Below are 19,403 nucleotides of genomic sequence, written 5' to 3' on the forward strand. Positions count from 1 at the left end.
TGTGACTGTCTGCGATTTCTCTCCAGTGTAGGAGTGGCCAGGATATGGCCTACTGGCTAAATGTGACTTTCCTCCTGATTTTGTAGGTGAAGCTTCCTGACATATATCCCTGCCCATTTATTGATACTTTACCCATGACAGCTTCTAAGCTCCGATGGCAGGGCTGACTAGCAAGGCGTTATGGCCCCAAATGTCTAAAATATGCAGTACAGGGCCCATTTATGAACAGGTTGCCAACCCTTGCTCTACTGGAAGCAATACGCCCCAGATTTCAAGGCTGAGTCCACCGAAGGGCATCAAGGTTCACATGGAATCAATTCTTCTCTATCCAGGATCAATTAGTTCAGGGTACTCATCCATCCAAGCTTGTGGCATCCATGAAAACTCAGGAATTCTGTTTGAAATTCTGGGACAAAATCCTAGGTTTTCACACATGTTCCAAGTTTAGAAGAATGCCTTGCTGGTCATGGAGGAAGTCATCTTAGGATGAGAAACCTCACTTAGCTTCTATATTGACGTTACTACAAGTCTGGAGAGAGACACACAGAGAGAAATCCTGGTGACATGTTTTAGCTCTTCTCTCTTCTCTGTTGAAGACAGCCTCCCCATGACTTTCACATTATATAACTTTTCCTCCACTGATATCTTCTTCTTTAGGCCAGTTAGATCAACTTGCTATCATTTTTAATGGGAATATGTGTGTATATAATATTACATGATTTAATGTAGAAATGAAGGCGAGAAATAAATGTTCTTTGACACATCCCAGCCTTACATGGTTCTTTTTCATAAGAAGATCTCTTTTGTTGTTTTTGTTTTGTTTGTTTGTTTGTTTTGTTTCTCAGTATAGGGTTTCTCTGTGTTATCTTGGCTGTCCTGGGCTCGCTTTGTAGACCATGATGGTCCTGAACTCACAGCGATCCACCTGCCTCTGCCTCCCGAGTGTTTGGATTAAAGGCTTGCACCACCAGCGCCCAGCTTCATAAGAAGATCTCATTCACCCTTCTATTGGACTTTTCTCCTACACAACTCTCAAGATGTTTAATGTACTCTGCCTGATTTCACAGTAACTTGAGGCAAGAGCACTCTTGCCTACACATTGCAAGTCTGTAAGAGCAGAGGCGATATCCTGCCCTTGCATCATTTCTTGTCTCTAGCACGGGGCCTCAACGTACCGCGGGAATTACTGAAAAGATGATCAGCAAATGACTGTGTCCTGGGAAGAGCTGCTTTGAAGCTGATTGGAGACTTGTCAAAAAGAGCTGGGCTGGGAGAATGAAAGGAAAGGCTGCCCCTCCCTGACAACCTTCTTTTTCATGTCCCTGAAAGGAAGAGAGAATATCTTGTACAAGACCAAATTTTGATTTAGGTTGGATTGCATCTAAAAACATCTGAAATAAAAATAGTATAATAACCAAAAATAGCTCAAAAGTCATGGGCTCTGCCCTGGATGTTTTAAGAAGTGAGATTTGAATATCTATCAAAACATGCTTAATATCTCAGAGCTGCACATAGGTGGGGAATAAAACTTATAAATAAAATCTTTGCTCTACTTTACCATTTTCAATCCCCTTCATAAGCTGCTTAAATACTCCATGCCTGATCACTTTTATTACATAGGTGACTTTGGTATTTAAATTCAAGATATCAATTAGTTAAGGTATTTTGATTCTTTAAGTCATCCACTGATAAGATTAGACCTAGGAGATAAATTTAAAGAAAGACTACCTCTGTCCCATAATATTAATACACTTGAAGAAGCCATTTGATTTAACGCTGTTAATCTTCCACAGGTGACCTGAGCTTCTGAGTGTTAGAACTTTTGAGCCGATAGGGAGGGAGAAGACAAAGTCATGAAGCCTTGGGACACAGCTTTCAAGTGTGACTTCCCGTGATGGTGAAAATTTTCTCTTCCTGTGCTAGCCTATATGGAACCACTAGCTGTGTGTGTCGACCTAAGTGTTGCTTGTCTGACAGGGAGGCGCAGTTTTATACTGAATTGCTTTTCAATTCATTGACTTTTTGATACCCATATTTGTTTATTGGCCAAGAAGGCTACAAAGCCACTAGCACGTGAGTAAAGCTGGCCAAAGTGATGCATCAGGATGAGTCAGAGAAGGAGAGGTTTGCTAGAACATTTTAAAAGGGAGAGGGCTTCTGGTGTGACAGAGAATTGAGGAGAGACATATGTAGGAAGAGTGAAAGGATGGATTAGGGTGGTATGTGTATACCTACACATACACACACACACACAAACACACTCATACACACATACATACATACACACACATACGTGTGCACACACACACACTCATACACACATACATACATACAGACACATACGTGTGCACACACACACACACTCATACATACATACAACACACTCACACACACACACTCATACACACATACATACAGACAGACACATACATGTGCACACACACACATACACACACACACACACACACACACACACACACACACACACACACACACTCCATGCTAAACATGTATATGGTGGGAGCATTAGAGAATGTTTCCAGACAAAGGACTACAGCAAGTAAAAGGAGTACGTGGAAACTTTGTGGGAAATATGAGTAGGTCTAGTCTGACTTGAACATAAAATGTATGCATAAGAGTAATGTGACATAACATAGGGCAAATCCTTCAGGGCCACCTTGACTGCCACACTGAAAAGGAGAGTATTGGTAATAGCTAGGAAACCACAGCATTTCTTGGAGGGTGTAAAGGAAGGTTAGTTAGTAGAATTATACAAATATTGCGGTAAAACATGATGAACCACGCAACGAGAACTAGGGAAACACAAAGGTGGTTGAGAGGAGCTTTTGACTTAGTGGCATGTGCATGTGTGAACGTGGACTGCTACTTGCCTCTTCTCTGGACATTTCTGTAGACAGGGTGGATGGCTACAGCATCTTCTACCGAGAGAAGGAAAAGAGACTTTGGCACCTTGGAGTAATTTGGGGGAACCCCAAATCCAACCTCAGTAGCCTTCTGAAGCCCTCTAATAAAGAGGAGGAAGACCGTGAGTTTTCATTGCTCTCTGAGGGACGTGAGAGGATATAGGTGCACAGCAGTGACAGAGATCCAGTGGCTGCTTGGAGTTCTGGGAAACCACACTTAAAGAGAAGTGTAGACGGCAGATGGAATGGAACAGACGCTCCATGGTCCCACTATGAGAAATGTCTGTGTGATGAGCTAATGCTGAGCATCATCTAATGAAACCAAGGCCACTACTTAGACAGAATCTTAGCCATTGCTATGAATAGCAGCCATACGACCAGAGGGAAAGCCAACGGACCGATCAATCACTCTTGCTGATGACACGGGCCCAGATGTGTAGTGTGACTGTTGCTGCTATCTCTCCAGGACCTTCCTTTCGCCCTAGTGACTAGCCCTAGAAGGAGGTAGGTTATGGTCACACGCCTGGGTTAAGCAGGTTTAGTGAATGTTCACCCAGAGACATATTTTGATTTTTTTTTCTCTGGTCAGCTGATTTGTTGACACCACAGTCTAGGACCATGTGTTTATGTGTGAGTGGGATGAATGATGACAACAAGACAGCAGCAAATCTGGAGTGCTTTGTGCCCCATTTGAATACTAGAGCAAATACTACCTACAATCAGCTTAAGGGTATAATTGGTGTTCTAAGAAAAGAGAGAAAACTGAGCTGTATAGAGTGCTCAGTGGATACCACAACAAACAAAACACGTAGAGGACAAGAAAGAGGACAGAACAAGGGTGAAAAACACTAACAGTAACAAACCTTATAGGTTATAGTCCAGCTATGCCAAAACCCTTTAAAAACTAGTTATCTCCACATACCAATTAAAAGAATGTCAGAAGTAGATTAAAAAACAACAACAACAACAACAACAACAAGACATAATTGTCTACTGTTCACAAGAAGCCCACTTTAAGTGGGTTAGGTTCCGACAGAACCAGAACAGGTGCAGCCTGCTAGACAAAGCGCTTTCTTCTGCACAGTGCTTTGCTAAGTAAAATACAACACTGTGCTCTGTTTACTTTAACATGACCACTTTCCCTTGCTCTCTTCCTGGACCTGGAGATATTTTTCTCTGGTTTTGTTGTGACGACGTGGTCGAGCTCCTGTGGGTAAAACTCCCTAACGTTGTTTGGGAAGGTCAGGGGGTTCCTGGCTCTACGACCACTGTTTATATAGATGAGTTTCCAAAGCAGAGTTAAAAATACCTCCATGTGGGTGAGAGGGAAGCAGAAGCTTCAAGAAGAATGGAGAGTTTCCACCTGGGTAGCAAGTAGATTAATGCTGCTATTAATAGACACGCAGAGTCACATGGGTACCCTGGCTTTGAAGGAAATTATGATGGTCAGTGTCAATGGTAATAAGACCAACAGTTTTTCTCATTTTCTCTAAAATCAAGGGTGAGTCACCTAAGCGCATTTCAACAAAATAACAACTCAAAGAAAAACACCCTCCACCCCCAAAATCTCATTTCACATAGCTGGTCCACAGACCTAGTTTTTTTTTTTCTTTGCCAGATACACGCAACCACGCTGCCAGTTGATGGACTCCCAGTGGAGCCTGTTGGTTGTAGCATCTGGCAATTGTAACTTCCAGGAGTCTCTTTCCAGCAGTGGTAACCATGTGTTGCCATAGCAGTAGCTTCCAGGGCCCCTCCAGCTGGCCTACATCTCTGCCAACAATACTGCCCTGCAACCCTTGGCTGTGAATATTTCCCTAAAAGGTCACCGTGTGCTTCTGACTCCTATGCCCTTGGAACATCAGTTGACTCTGAAAGGCAGAAAACTTGCTTTGATGAGATGCTGGGCTTTCAGTTTGAAAGACTGAAAAGGTATTTTCCTATCAGGGATTCCTCTATGTCAGTCATTTGCAACCCGTGGGTCGTGACCCCTTTGGACATCTAAGGACCCTTTCACAAAGGTCACCTAAGGTCATCGGAAAACACAGATCTTCACATTACAATTCATAATTGTAGCAAGATTACAGTTATGAAGTAGCAATGGAAACAATTTTGTGGATGGGAGTCACCAAAACATAAGAAACTGTATTGAAGGGCTAAATCATTAGGAAGATTGAGAACCACTTGTTCTATGTACTTGGCCAGGAAAGCAATTTGTACCTGAGAGGTCACCAAACAATCATGTCTAGAGCAGTGTAAGACAAAAAATTACAGTAAACAGAAAACAGACAGCCTTGACAAAAGGCTTGAAAGCCGTTGAGAACTGTGTACACGAGTCATGAATGGACGTATGTGATATTATTCAGGGTCACAGTTCTAGTTGCTCACTAAGTCACCAAGGTCAAGGCCAATGCCGCACACCAAGCTCCTAAGGTCACATGAGAAAGCTGGTCGTTCTTTTCCCCCCAAATATCCCAATTTAGGGAACTGTGGTGTCGGTCAGTTCCTCTGCATGGCTCTCTCTCTCACCACATCCTGACATTGTGGCATCTACGTCAACAGTATTCTGGGAAATGCCCCAGACCTCCCAGAGCCCCTCAATATAAATATGTAAACTTGCCCAATAACCCTAGCTTAGAAATTACAAACGACATTAAAAAAATTCTGCACCGAGATTCATCAGCCCAAATGATGGGTTAAGTTTAAAAACACAAACAAGGGGTTGGTAAGATGGCTCACAGGGTAAAAGGACCCCATGACCTGAGTTCAATCTCAGAAACCCCTGGTGGTTTATTTCATTATTTTAAGACTGATTCCTTGACCTCCCCATGCATGTGACTACATTTACAAGCCTGTACACATACACACACACACACAGACTCTCACACACACTCACACACTCACACACACACTCACACACACACACTCACACACACACACACTCACACACACACACACACACACTCACACACACACACACACTCATAACCTACACACAATAATAACAATGATGATAACAACAAACAAGTTAAATTAAGCACTATAAAGATGTAGTTAAGTAAAAGAAAAATCAATCTGTGTTGTGGAGATGACTTCCTAAGATCTTGAATTGAGAGTCATTTTCAGTGCTTGACAACCCTCTCTGCAGAGAGTGCAACACACTGGGCCAAGCTGACACATACTGGAAAGAATTTAGCTAAGAAGGAATTCAGATTGTGATAAAAAAGGGAGTTTTGTCTGTTCACATAAAAAATTTCCTCTGGAATGACATTAAAGAATATTTTTTAAAGTATGAAAACAATAGAAGTTTATCTTTAATTTCTTTTATGGTGGATGTTTTGGTTTTAGAGACCTTTAGTCACAAGCATAGAATAAGTCAGATGTGTTGGATTTTAAAAATGAACACAAATCAACATTGCTGAAAGAGGATAAAAATTTATAGGTTTGAAATGTGGATCAAAAATTCCCAATACAAATTGTGTTTTAGATTCTTGGGTTACATGTGGTTTGTATTAGATTTATCTTTGATTCCCAAGTTCAGATTGCTTTGTGCTTGTGTGTTGCTTGTATGGGGGGGGGGGGTAAATCTAAAGTCACCTGAATATACAGGGTAATGAATAAAGTTAGTTCTTAACCAATTTTCCTCAGGACCCTTATTTTTCTAACTTTTTCTTTAAAACATCTTGGATGAAAACTGGAAGTGTCACAGTGTTCCTTTATCACCCAACCTTCGCAGAGGGAGGATTTAGATGTCCTGTGAACCATTCAAGCCTGTTTTCCTGTATAAAAGTATGTTTATGCAGAATATTTAAAAATATTTTTATTTATGCATATATGAGTACAGATGTCTGGAAACACCACTTTGTTTGGCTCCTGCTCCAGGATGCAGCTAGCTTTTCTTTTGTTAGTTTGTTTTTCATAAATCTTCTATCAATTTTCCTACCAGGATTCTGATAGGATACATTCACAAATACATACTATGTTGATAACTCCTATTTCTAAAATGGACCACACAGTACGACCTCATTTTCCAAATGGGGCTCCAATAACCTTAGAACTTTGTTGAATGCTATAGTCGGATGAAGTCCCTGGAGTCCCTTAAGCATAAATCAGGTGTATAATCGTGTAGCTTTACATTCGACACTTCATCTTTGAATTTATGTTTTAAGGAACATGGCAGATAAGTGAATACAAATATAGACACTGAAGAGATCAACGTGCTCTCGAAGATTTAAATAAATGTTGGCATGAGTCCATCAGATTTTTAAATAGATGTCACTTGTCTGTTAGAGCATTGCATCCTGGGTCTTCTGTAAATGCAGTGAATTCTTTTAACCACCAGGCCATCTCTAGAGCCCTCAGGTTTGCCATGTTGAGGTGTATCTAGCCCACAATGAATCACTGATTTTCTTTTTTTAAATATTTATTTATTTATTACGTATATAGTATCTACATGCCAGGAGAGGGTATCCGATCTCGTTATAGATGGTTGTGAGCCATCATGTGGTTGCTGGGAGTTGAACTCAGGACCTTTGGAAGAGCTGCCAGTACTATTAACCACTGAGCCATCTCTCCAGCCTCGAACCACTGATCTTGTTTGTTTTTATAAGCAACCAATACAGAAGACAGATCTACGCGTCTTTTACCTGGAGCTCTGTATTTAGATTTGGAACTGAGTATCTTAAGTACTTTTTTTTAGTAACAGTCTGTATATAAACAGCATGATTCATGAAGTAAAGAACAGCTGTGTGCTTGTGGGGAAAAGCACACGAAGACATGAGATAGACAGACATACTACATATGCAATGAATTTGTCCATTTCATATAGGATGTGTGTGTCTATGTGTGTGACTGTATGTGTGTGTATGTTTGTGTGTGAATGTATATGTATATGTGTGTATGTGTGTATGTGTATGTGTGAGTGTGTATGTGAGTGTATGTGTGTGTATGTGTATATATGTATATGTGTGTTGGCCATACATTCTTAGCACATAAGTTAATTAAGATGTGCTAACTTGAACAGCTAAGCCATTTATTTATTTATTATTGTAAATTGTTTATCAAAATCCAAAATCCTGGAAATCTCCAACAGTTTTGTTATATTCTTTGTTATTTTAAGATGAGGAAATGAGATACGTTTTTAAACTTTTTGTTTCCTATTATAAAATAATGCTTCTTTACCTCATAATTTTGTACCACTACACTATCGATGATAAAAAGATATAAATATGCTTCAAACAGAACATTATGAAATAAATAGTACTGATTAAAAGACTTATTTTTTCAAGGCTGTTCCTGGGTTAAGTCTGGGCATGGTCTGCTAGGGGCTAATCTCCTCTGAAGTACTACATGAGACATGTAATACACTCCAAAAAAATGACATCACAGAAAAACTTTATTTTGTGTGGTCTTATGCTTCTCTTATGAGTCTTAGAAGGTGACTGCCCTGGACATCTTTCTGTTCTTGTGACAAAAGACCTAAGGCTAATGATGTTTTAAATTTTTAATTAGGCTTATTTTACTTTACGTATATGAGTGTTTTGTCTACAGGTATGTATTGTAACATGTGCATGCTGGGCGCCTTTGGAATTCAGGAAAAAGCACTGGGTCCTCTGGAACTGGAGTTATAGATGGCTCTGAGCCACCGTGTGGGTGCTGGAACAGCAGCCAGTCTTAACCACTGAGACATCTTTCTTTCTTTCTTTCTTTCTTTCTTTCTTTCTTTTCTTTCTTTCTTTTCTTTCTTCTTTTCTTAAAGGGTTTCTTGGCACAGTTGTGAGGCTGAGTGTCCAGGACTGACCATTCTTACAGAGCCACACTGCATGCCTTCTGGCCACACTGCCGTATGGAGGACAGTGACTTGACAGGAAGGAGAAGGGGGAACTCACAGTGAAGTGCCGAGACCGGAAGTAAGAGCGGTTCATAGGGGGGCATGCTGCATTCTTTTTTTTTTAGCAATTCATTCTTGTGGAAAATAACAGGCTCTGTGAGCAGCGCGTTGACCCTCTGTGAAAGTAGTGTCCCCAATTACCTTCCATCTTGCTCCAGGCTTCTCCCCTCTGAAGTTCTAGTACTTCTACTTAGAGTCAGCAGCCAGAGAGTCTTAGGTGTCTTAGTGTCTACATTTCAAAGTAAAATCTGACTCTAGGGTTCCTTCATTACTAAGTTCTTATTCTCTGGAAGTTTTTCCAAAGGGCATTGTAGAGAAGGAGGAGTTTGTGTGTGTGTGTGTATCTGTGTGTGCATGCATATGTGTGTGTGTGTGTATATGTGTGTGCATTTTTAAATTAAAAGAATTTTATGAGGACCAGTGCTTGTTTGCACAAATGCATTGCAGCTTGTGTGTGCCTGGTACATGAAGAGACCAGGAGCGGGCCTCTGATGCCCTGAAACTGGAATTACAGACAGCTGTACAGATGATGTTGGAAAGTGAACCCAGGTTCTCTGCAAGAGCAGTAAGCATTGCTGAGCCATCTCTGCCACACCTGTGTGTATATGTTAACACAAACTCACTGATGTGTGCTCCTTCCGAGCTCAGTTCACGAGTGCAATTGTAGTTCACCATCATTGTACCATGGCAGCTGTGAGGGGCACGTGCTAAATTCATGCCCCACTTTATTTTTTTATGGCTGTCCTGTATGCAGCCGCTGTCGGCTGTGTTTCCCTTTCCTTGAACCTTCGTTTCATCTCAGCTGTAGAGATAAGATGTATTCTTACCCCAGTCAAAATGGTTAACAACAAGGACAGGACAATCAATTCTGATAAGGAGTCAGGGGAGAAGACTCCCAACACACTATATGTGGGGAGGAAAATTAGCACAGCCCCTCTGGGAGGCTATGTGGAGTTTCCTCAGAAAACTAAACAGAGAGTCGGCATACAACCCAGCTATTCCACTCCTGAGAATCTACCCAAAGGCATCTAAGACTAGACTGAAAATCATCACCTGCAGTGAAATTCATTTTCACTGAAGCATATTCACAATAGCCAAGTTGTGGTGTCAGCTTAGGTGTTCATCAGCAAATGAAAATGTGGGTGGGGTATGTACACGGTAGTGTTTTATCCAGCTCTAAAATCAAATGAAATTGTGTAATTTGTAGGAAAGTAAACAGAACAGGGGACCATAGCAATAAGATAAATTCATAAAGATAAATACTGCATATTTTCTCTCATAATCAGAACATGTATTTAAAACATGCACGTACATGCGTGCACACACGTGCACACACACATGCATGCACATGCACACACACATGTATACACACACAGACACACCAGGAAAAGAGAAAGGGGGCATGTTAGGGAAGAAGTAAAAGACAAGAATTAAATAAAGGAGAAGGAAAAGAGTGGTGGGTGAAAATGACACAAATGAAGATATCAAAATAAAACCTATTATTTTGTGTAGTGACTATATATTAAGAGCGATTTTTTAAAGGGGATAAGCTATAGACAATGCTATTGACAATTCCTTATGTAAACATCTTATACATGTGTTCTTGAAGCTTGCTCACAACTAAGTGTCTTTAAAGGGTTCACGGGGCCAGTAAGCCTTGAGGTCTCGTACACTCTTATGGCTTCACATTGCTTTCATATTTTCTTTCTTTCTTTCTTTCTTTCTTTCTTTCTTTCTTTTCTTTCTTTCTTTCCTTCTTCTTCTTCTTCTTCTTCTTCTTCTTCTTCTTCTCTTTCTTTTTTTCTTTCTTCTCTTTCTTTTCTTCTTCTTCTTCTTCTTCTTTCTCGTCTTCTTTTTCTTTCTTCTTCTTCTTTCTTCTTTCTTCTTTCTCTCTTCTTCTTCTTCTTCTTCTTCTTCTTCTTCTTCTTCTTCTTCTTCTTTATCTTATTTTTAAATTAATTTTAATTTAAAATTTTAAAAGTTTTTCAAGACAGGGTTTCTCTGTGTAACCTCGGCTGCCCTAGACTCTCTTGTAGACCAGGCTGGCCTCGAATTCACAGCAATCTACCTGCCTCTGCTTCCCAAGTGCTGGGATTTCAGGCATGTACCACCGTGCCCAGCCTTTTTTCTTTTTTGATAGAAGTCTTTGATTGTGTTCAAAGACACCCCATCTTGTTCATGTAATCTGGGCTCCTCTTCTGTAGCTGGGTAACTCAGATCTTACTCACCAGTCTGCCTTATTATGTCTTTTCCAGAAACATGGACACCATCCTCTAAGGTGCTGGCATCTTTGTTTTTTCACTGTTGTGGGTTGCTGAATCAAAGCAACTAAGTTTGAGACAAGCTTAATATTGTGTCCCTGACGGATTAGTCATTTCTCTGGGCTCCCAGTTCGGTGGTTTGTGTTGAATGCCAGCAGGACCAAGACCCTGTGGCAATAAAGGCTTGAAGATTGTGACTTAATGTGTGATGCACTTGGCTAATACTAACTATCAACTTGGCAGATGTTAGATTTCCAACCCAGGACAAATGGCAGAGGTGCCTATTTAACATATCAAAGCAGACCTGGATGCCAGGTTCTCCCAGCATCCCTCAGCCCCTACCTGTTACAGGGTTCTTCTGGCTGGCATAACCCACCTTTTGGTTTTGGCACCAGAGGAATAAAAAGAAAGAAGGGAAGAAAGAAAGACAAAGGAAAGGCTATGACTGCTCTTAGGTATGGTGTGGAGTGGAGTGTGGTGCCCACGACACTGCGGTACTGAGTCAAGGGCAAGGGTTTTGTGGATTTAACTCACACACACATACACACACACTAACACAGCGGTCCTTCATGCTAAGAGAGCAGCGGCAGCCTCAACTTTTATTCAGCGTTCAAAGAGCCTTCTTATAGGCAGCAAAACAGGAATGCCACTCGCAGGTGAAATCCCTCAAGAGGTAATTGCACACAGGAGGAAAAGTCCCGAGGAGGGGAGGGGGTGCATTCTCAGAACAATAAACATGACTAGCTAACCAACATAGACACGGAAGCTGCTAGAAACAGGACATGAAATAGCAAGACAGGCAGGCAGCCCAGTCGGGCCTGGTTCCTACAGGGGAGAAAGTTTATTGTAGACAAAAGAGACAGCATAGCCACAGTCAGGAAGATGTGAGAGAGTCCAAAGTGGAACCAACCCTGAGCCATGTGAGGAGAAGGGAAGAGGGGGGAGAGGAGGGAATCAGGAGCAGCATTCAAGAAGGCAAAAGGTTTGGATTATATAGAGAAGAGCCTCTGGGGGAAGAGCAGCCCAACCCCTGGACTAGAGAGTTCCAGGTAGAGGCTGGACACACCATCCAGGAGGGCCCTGTTACAGGTAGGGACTGAGGGATGCTGGGAGAGCCTTGCAGCCAAGTCCACTTTGGTATGTTAAATAGACACCTCAGTCGTCTCTCCTGGGTTTGAGATGAGACCTATCAGAATCTAGAGTCATTAAGACAAGTGCCATGGTTTCCAATCGTCAACATGGCATGTCAGGGGAGGGGGAAACTTCAACGGAGGAATGATCTCTATTGGCTTGGCCTGTGAGCACATTGGTGGAGGAATTTCTTGATAACTGATATAGAAGGTCCCAGACACTGTGGGTGGTACCATACCTGGGCAGTAGTAGGTCTAGGGTGTATAGGAAAAGTAGCTGAGCAAGCCCATGGATGCAAGCCAGGGAAAACAATGTTCCTTGTGGTCTCTGATTGATTTCCTGCCTTGAGCTCCTGGGTTGGCTTCCCTTGACGATGAGCCATATGCTATAAGCAGAAACAAACCCTATTCTCTCAGCTTGTCTTTGGTCCCTATTTCATCAGCAACAGAAAGACAAGTACACAAATATGCCTCTGGCTATGTGCGAGAGAGGTTTTCTAGATTAGGTTAAATGAAATGGAAATAGCCACCTCTCTTCTGGGCTGTACCAGTGCCTGGGATGCTGGGATGTGGGTCCTTTCCCAGAGTGAATAAAAACAAGAATGCTACCCTACCATTCCTCTCCCTCTCTCTCTGCTTATTGACTGAGGGTGAGATTTGACTAGCTACCTCACTGCTGCCCTTGACTTCCCCTCCAGGGAAGATGGTGTCCATCACTGTGAGCGCAAATAACCCTTCCTTCCTAAGCAAGACAAGCCCAGCTTCCAAAAAATAGGTAAAAAATAACCTCAGTCTCTTTTCTCAATGTCTGTTGTGCTGACCAGCTCAATTTTGAATCTTTTTTTTTTTTTTAAAGTGTGGGTATCTCATCTTGGAAAGCTGCCCTGAATGTAAGTCTTATCTGAGTGGCCTAAAGCCCTATCCATGTCAGCAACTGTCCTCAAAATGGCTATAGTTCTAGCCAGCACTTGCTGGTTCCGTGGCTGCTCTCTTGTTCTCAAAACATCACATGTTCTTTTTCTTTTTTTCTTTTTTTCCCACGCCTGCTGACACAACTCAGGCCTTGGGGTGGTTGGCAGTTTGTCTTCATTACTATCTTGGGGTCAAGGGTGTCTCGTCTCCTAATTTTGTTACATACTGCTCATGGGAGTTTGGTTATGCAATTTACTTAGTGTTTCTGTGTGCAGATTTGAGGGAGAAAAAAAAACCCAAATCCTCTCATCTACTACGGCTTCTCTCTTCCCCAGAATTCTGTGATTCCTTTCAGGAGTTAAGCTGTTTTACCGTGGTGGTTGGTTTATCTTTGCAGCTGGGCGTGAGTGAGTTGATGGAGAGGAAATGGGAACTGACGGTGTACTGTTTGTGTACACTCAGGTGTGTTTATCTGGGGTGGTGGCTGTGCAGCCAGCATTTGCCTTTACACCTATGAAGCTGCACCCTAAGAGCCCAGAGTTGTGACCAGAAATAACTCCTCTCATGGGAAGTTTTTCATTTGGTTTGTGGTGTGGGCACTGTTTGTAGAATGTCTTTACTTTATGGTGTATTTTTGTCTCTCTGAGTGACTACAAGGTTGCTAATTACCCCAGGACAGGCTAGTCTGTCTGCAGTATGTTTTCCTCCCCAGAATCCACAGCTATTCTCAACTATGAAAAGAAAAAGACTTTAGAGTGATTGTGATCCACTTTCTCTGGTCCATAGAGGCCAGATATGCCCTGTATAATTTCTATATTAGGGTTCTTGATGAATTTAATGTTGTTACCAATAAACTACTTTTGTAATGTGGGACAATAGTGTGAAATAGCTTTCAAATGAAGACCATTTTCTATTAATGTTAATGGATGGAAAATTGACTTATCCTATCTTTTAGAGTTTCCATGAGTTGTCAAAGCAACAGGAAAATGAATTTATGTGCAATAGAACTTATCATTTGATTTTATTGTAATGTGTATGTTATTCTGGACTTTCCACTTAACAGTGAGGTCTTCAAGTTCAGAAAACAGAGCTGTAGTTGAACACACAAGCTATTATTTAAACATTTTTACCATGCAAGGCAGAGACTAAACTGTGATGTGAAAGGTTATAAATTAACTTCAACATCCAGAGGTACCAATGTGAAGGGGATTGGGTGGAAGATCACAGGGGTTGATGAAGGCTGGAGTCATCTACAGAGAACTGCATTTAAAGTACTGCTTAAATCCATGTAGGCAACTGCAAGTGCCCATGTTGACAACATGATGTGCATGTCTGTAATTCTATGACACTTCGTTAGTGTGAAGGATGCTTATGCAAAATTCCATTGATCCTTATGATTCATATATATCAAAGGTACTTGTACACTTCTTAGTGAATTACCTTAAGATAAACGTGAACTTCCTACTTATACTCACGAAAACCGAGGAAAGGTTTACAAGAACGAGCAGCCAAGACTTTCATATAAAAAATATATATACTTTATTTTCAACCAGAAAGGTGCAAACATGTAACTTTTGGTCACACTCTCAACAAATAAACTGCCCAAAAAACAGTCATAGTCAAAGAAGAAGCAAATACTTCCACATGGAAATCTGACCAGCTACCCTGAGCCAGCCACCTCTTAATAAAGGTCATTTGTTCACTGACCACATTTCCTACTAGAAATCTGACTTCTAAGGCATTGCTTCTCCATCAGCATACTGTCTGTTCTGATAGACAGTCACTCAGGTTACAATTTTTTTTTCCTCTTCAGTATCTCTTTTGTTTTGGAGCCACAGACAAGCTTTATGTCCTATCTATGGTGTTCGGAATTTGAGGCTATCGGTTTAAAATACCAAAAAGCATTTAAAACAAAAAACAATAGGCACAAACAACTTTAAATTAACTTAGTTAACTGTACAAATATATATATATCCACAATATTTACAATATCAATAAAGATCTGGCTTGTTACAGGCAAGCTCACTTGCCACAAGCTGTCCAGTCTAACAGACAAGATTCTGACTCTTGATCACTGTCATTGAAGTCAGAGTGTCAGAGCTGAGCCTGCCGTTCTCAGTGGAAGAACAGCTGGACTCTGCCTTGTCTAGCGGAAGACACACACCCAGCTGTTGCTAGAGCAGGTCCGTCTGCAAGCATGCTATAATTCTCTTTCCCAGTTACACTCCAAAGGGCAGGCAAGCTGTTGCTTTTCAAATGACCTCAGGTAGCACCTGCCTTTCTCTTGATGTCCCCAACTGCTCCTGGAGACACACCGCAGTGTACATTCTGGTGCTGTGCGCTAAAGATCAAAGGTCAAGTCTAAACTGTCTCCAAACCAGTGTCTGAGATTGACAGACTATTTGTATGACAATGGCATAATGTTCTCACTTTGGTGGGGCTGTTTTTTCTCCTCCAGCAGTTAGAAAACACAGATTTAAATTAATGTGCTGCTACTGTAATCATTTTTTTACAGAAAAAAAAATGAGATGTAACTCAGTTCAAGTTATAGTCTAACGAGTCCGTGTCCCTTACTCCCTGCCTTTATGCCATGTCCCCATACATCTTCCGGTAGTACAGGGACTCAAAGATGTCATTGTCCCCAGGGCAGTTGTAATGACAGGCGCAGGTTTTGATGAACATCATGTTCTTTTTCATGATCTCGCCATCGGGGCATTTGAACTCCACTGGCAGAGTGGTGGTTCTGTGGGGCGTGCAGCATCGGCCATCTGTGCACACCCCACAGAACTTAGCCCGGTAGGTCTTCACACTGGTGCAGCCAGACAGCTCAAACTTGATAGGCTTGCCGATTTTAGGGGTCCGGATACACTTTTTTCCCTTCTAAGGAAGACAAGAAGAGGAACAGCAATTACTACAAGGGGGAGTGGCCTTCCTCAACCCTCTGTAGTCTAGCCCTTAAGTCATCTGATTTGTGTTTATAGTCTGAGGGGACAGACTGGGCGTTTCATTTGCCAGTTTTCCAAAAATAGCCATGGCCTCTTTTGGAGTGTCTTGAATTAACTAACACCATGGAGAAGTTTGTAGTGGAAACCTGGCAGCGGCTGCTTCACAGTCTCTCATTCAAGCCAGGGAGCGCCATGGGTTAGGTATTTTTGGGAGAGAGCAGGCCTTTAATAAGGAGCTTGGACAGCTAATTGTGGCCCTCTTCGCTATCAGTCTGTGAAAATAAGTGACTAGTGGCAGAATGTGTACCTTAATGTTTTCTTCTAGGTCAGCTTCACAAGGCCTGACCATGCAGAGGCGACTCTGCTTCTCCAGTCTGCAGAACGTGTTATCATTGGTAACCCGGGTGGAGATGCCCATCCCACAGGTCTTCGAGCAGGCGCTCCACTCTGTGGTCTGGACCAGGCAGTTGGCTCGCATCATAGTTGGATCTGGGCCGAATGTGTCTTCCAGTCGGTAGGCTGTGAGAGCAGAGCACAGACACATAAGGTGAAACCCCCGGTTAGAACATTTCTCCCTTTGCTTGGCCCTGAGGTGGAGGAGAATGAAAAACAGTAACTTAGACAAAGACAACTCACCGGCTAGGGCAGGGCCAACCGCGGTGCGGTCCTTAGGCTCATCACACACCCACTCCTCACAGCATTTCCCGGGTAGCTTGACCCTTCTCGGGAAGGGGCAGTCAGGGCTGGGCAGGCGGACATCCATGCTGCACAGGGGCACACAACCCACGGCCCCGTCCAGGCAAGTGCATTGGTATTTGCAGCTGCTTTGGAAGGACTCGCCGCTGCGGTACACCGACCCACCGAAGACACAGGGTGCACCATCTTTGGCTGCAGGAAATGAAGAAAGTAGAGGTCAGTCAGAGACTGAACAGAGACCAGATCAGCTAGTTGTATCACTGTGCGTGTCAACGTGGTGAGCTAGGGTCAGGACTGCCCGAGGCTGGCTGGAAGCAACTGACACAAGGACTTCTCTTTTTCTAGAGGGCATCCATGCTGGACATGAGAGAGGTGGTCTAGCCAGGGGGTTAGAATAGGGGCTGCGGGTCTTACCGGTGCACACTCCGATCTTGCGGTTGGCGGGGGAGCCGAAATCACAGAAGAGGCCCTTGTGTGGGTCGCAAGGGTCACGTTCGGTGCACAGTTCTCCTAGCTGCTTGGCACAGACCCGGCAGCAGCCGCAGCCGTCCAGCACCAAGCTCACGCCGGCGGGGCAGTGCGGCGCCGGTTCAGCGGCGCACTGACACTGCGCGCTGCAGTCCTGGCTGGTGGCGAGCTGCAGAGAGGAAGGGGAGCGCGGTTCAGTCTTGAGATCACAGGTCGCTCTGCCCTCCCACCATCCCTTTGGTTGGATCAGGAGCTTACCCGGGTGCAGAGGGCAAGGAGCACCAAGGCGAGGCTGACGGGACCCGGCATGGAGGCGATCATGGTGGGGCGCGGCGGGAGGACTCGCGGCGGGGCGCAGAAGCGACGAGGGGCGCAGCCGGAGCCTGGACTCGGACTCTGGGCGGAGGTTGGTGTCTGGACGCTCCAGGCGGTAGTGGCTGGGGTTGTCGGCTGGGCTGCAGCAGCTGCCGTCTGGAGGAGGTCGGTCTCCTGGGGTCGGAGCTGGAGCTGCTCTGGTTGCCTCTTCTAGGAAGGAAGAGTTGTGTGAGGCTGGGCGGGCGGCGCTAGCTTTTATACGCTCCCGGAGGCCGGCTCGCCAAAGAACTGAATGGAGTCCCACACAAAACAGGGACATTCCTCGCATTCCTCCCCACCTTCCTGCCTCATCAACTCACACCGGATTGATCCTGACCCCTTGACACTCCACATTCCTCCGTCTGAAAAAGCTGGCACACTTCAGCTCACCAGAAGGGGGAAAAAAAAGGACGCTGTGTGTTTCCAGCACACTACCAAGAAGTAATTTTTCCCCGTCCATATCCTCCGAGCACCCTTCCTGATAAAAAATAACTTCGAAATACATGGATAATGATGATTTCTTTTCTCTTTTCTTTTAAAAAATTACTTAGCCAATTCTAGTCACTGCAGGACTTCTCAGAACTGAGGTGGCTGAAGAGGCAAACATTATGGGCCCCTAAAGAAATCCAAAAGAGGTTCTTTTGCGTTGTTTTAGTTTTTTTTGTTTTGTTTTTTCCTTTAAGAGGCTGTAGTTTCTTAGAGTTCTATTGAGAGTGGCAGGGTACTTATAGCCATTTGAAAGCCCCCCATCCGTGCCCAGGATCCCAGGATGCTTATGTGCAAGACTCTAAATTCTGTATCTGAAACAAAGGCATTTGATCTGATCTTTGGTCACTGGAGATAATGGGTTTGGTGGCTGACAGCCAGCCACCCCCTTGCCCCCCAAAAAGAGAGAGAACAAAGGCAGAGCTCTGGGCAAGGATGCAGGTTCCTGGAAGGGGTCTTTCAGCCCTCTTTATGTAGGGACTTGTTTTTGAAGGTCCAGAGAGGAAAGAGGAATGACTGGGCAATAGAGTTTCTAGAAAAATAGGTCTATGTGTTGGGTAGGTAGGTATCAGGAAGGGAACACAGTGTGGCCTAAGGAAGGAGGCCATGGGGGTGGGGAGTTGTGACACTTTTTACATGCCTGTATTGGGGTCCAGACTCGGATGTTACTTATCCTAAAACCCATAATCTAACGGTGGGGCTTGGCTTGTGTTAAAGTAAAACATTTGTTTACATAACTGCAAAAACTATTATGGGTTGTATCTATTTATAACCTGGCTATAAGCTAAGTGTCAGGGCATAATACATACTTAATGACTTCCCCCAGATTCTACTAACAGCGATGGAGCTCCTTGCTACTCATGTAGCTTGCAGCCTAGTGGAAGGAGTCAAGGCAAGGAAAGAAAAGGTTTATTCCCTGCTTGTGTGTTTATGCTGTATTTAAACAATGTACTTAAGCTTGTCTCTGTTTCTTTAACCCTGCAGCTTAGCTTTAGTAAGGACTCATTCTATACAGCTTGCATTCATTTGTGACCTGTTAGCTATTTATTAGAGAGAGAGAGAGAGAGAGAGAGAGAGAGAGAGAGAGAGAGAGAGAGAGAGAGAGAGAGAGTCCAATTCCCATTGTATGCAGAGAGATTCTGGGGCCATCCTGTGTTTCTGTAAGTCTATGTCATTTGCCACTGGCGATACCCAAGAATGGGTTCATTTCCTTGTTGGTGCTTATAGTAAGAATACCTGCAAGGATTCGTTTGGGGAACATACTATAGATTTATAATATGAAAGCAGCCCACTTAAATTGGCCAGTTAACAAAAATTTTCAATTCATCTATGGACAA

At 43.2% G+C, this 19,403-nt stretch overlaps 1 protein-coding gene across 1 annotated transcript; it reads right to left on the reverse strand.

The window, feature by feature from the left end:
- Positions 1 to 14,626: 14,626 nt before the first annotated feature.
- On the reverse strand, positions 14,627 to 17,785 carry Ccn2 (cellular communication network factor 2). The gene is made up of 5 exons (XM_051164241.1): positions 17,485 to 17,785; positions 17,173 to 17,395; positions 16,699 to 16,950; positions 16,370 to 16,581; positions 14,627 to 15,997 (listed from the first exon to the last, which is right to left on the reverse strand). The coding sequence occupies exons 1-5, from the start codon at positions 17,545 to 17,547 to the stop codon at positions 15,701 to 15,703; spliced, it is 1,047 nt and encodes a 348-aa protein (XP_051020198.1). The 5' UTR covers positions 17,548 to 17,785; the 3' UTR covers positions 14,627 to 15,700.
- Positions 17,786 to 19,403: the final 1,618 nt, after the last annotated feature.

The sequence above is a fragment of the Acomys russatus genome, chromosome 21, assembly GCF_903995435.1.
Source record: "Acomys russatus chromosome 21, mAcoRus1.1, whole genome shotgun sequence".
Classification (NCBI taxonomy): domain Eukaryota; kingdom Metazoa; phylum Chordata; class Mammalia; order Rodentia; family Muridae; genus Acomys; species Acomys russatus.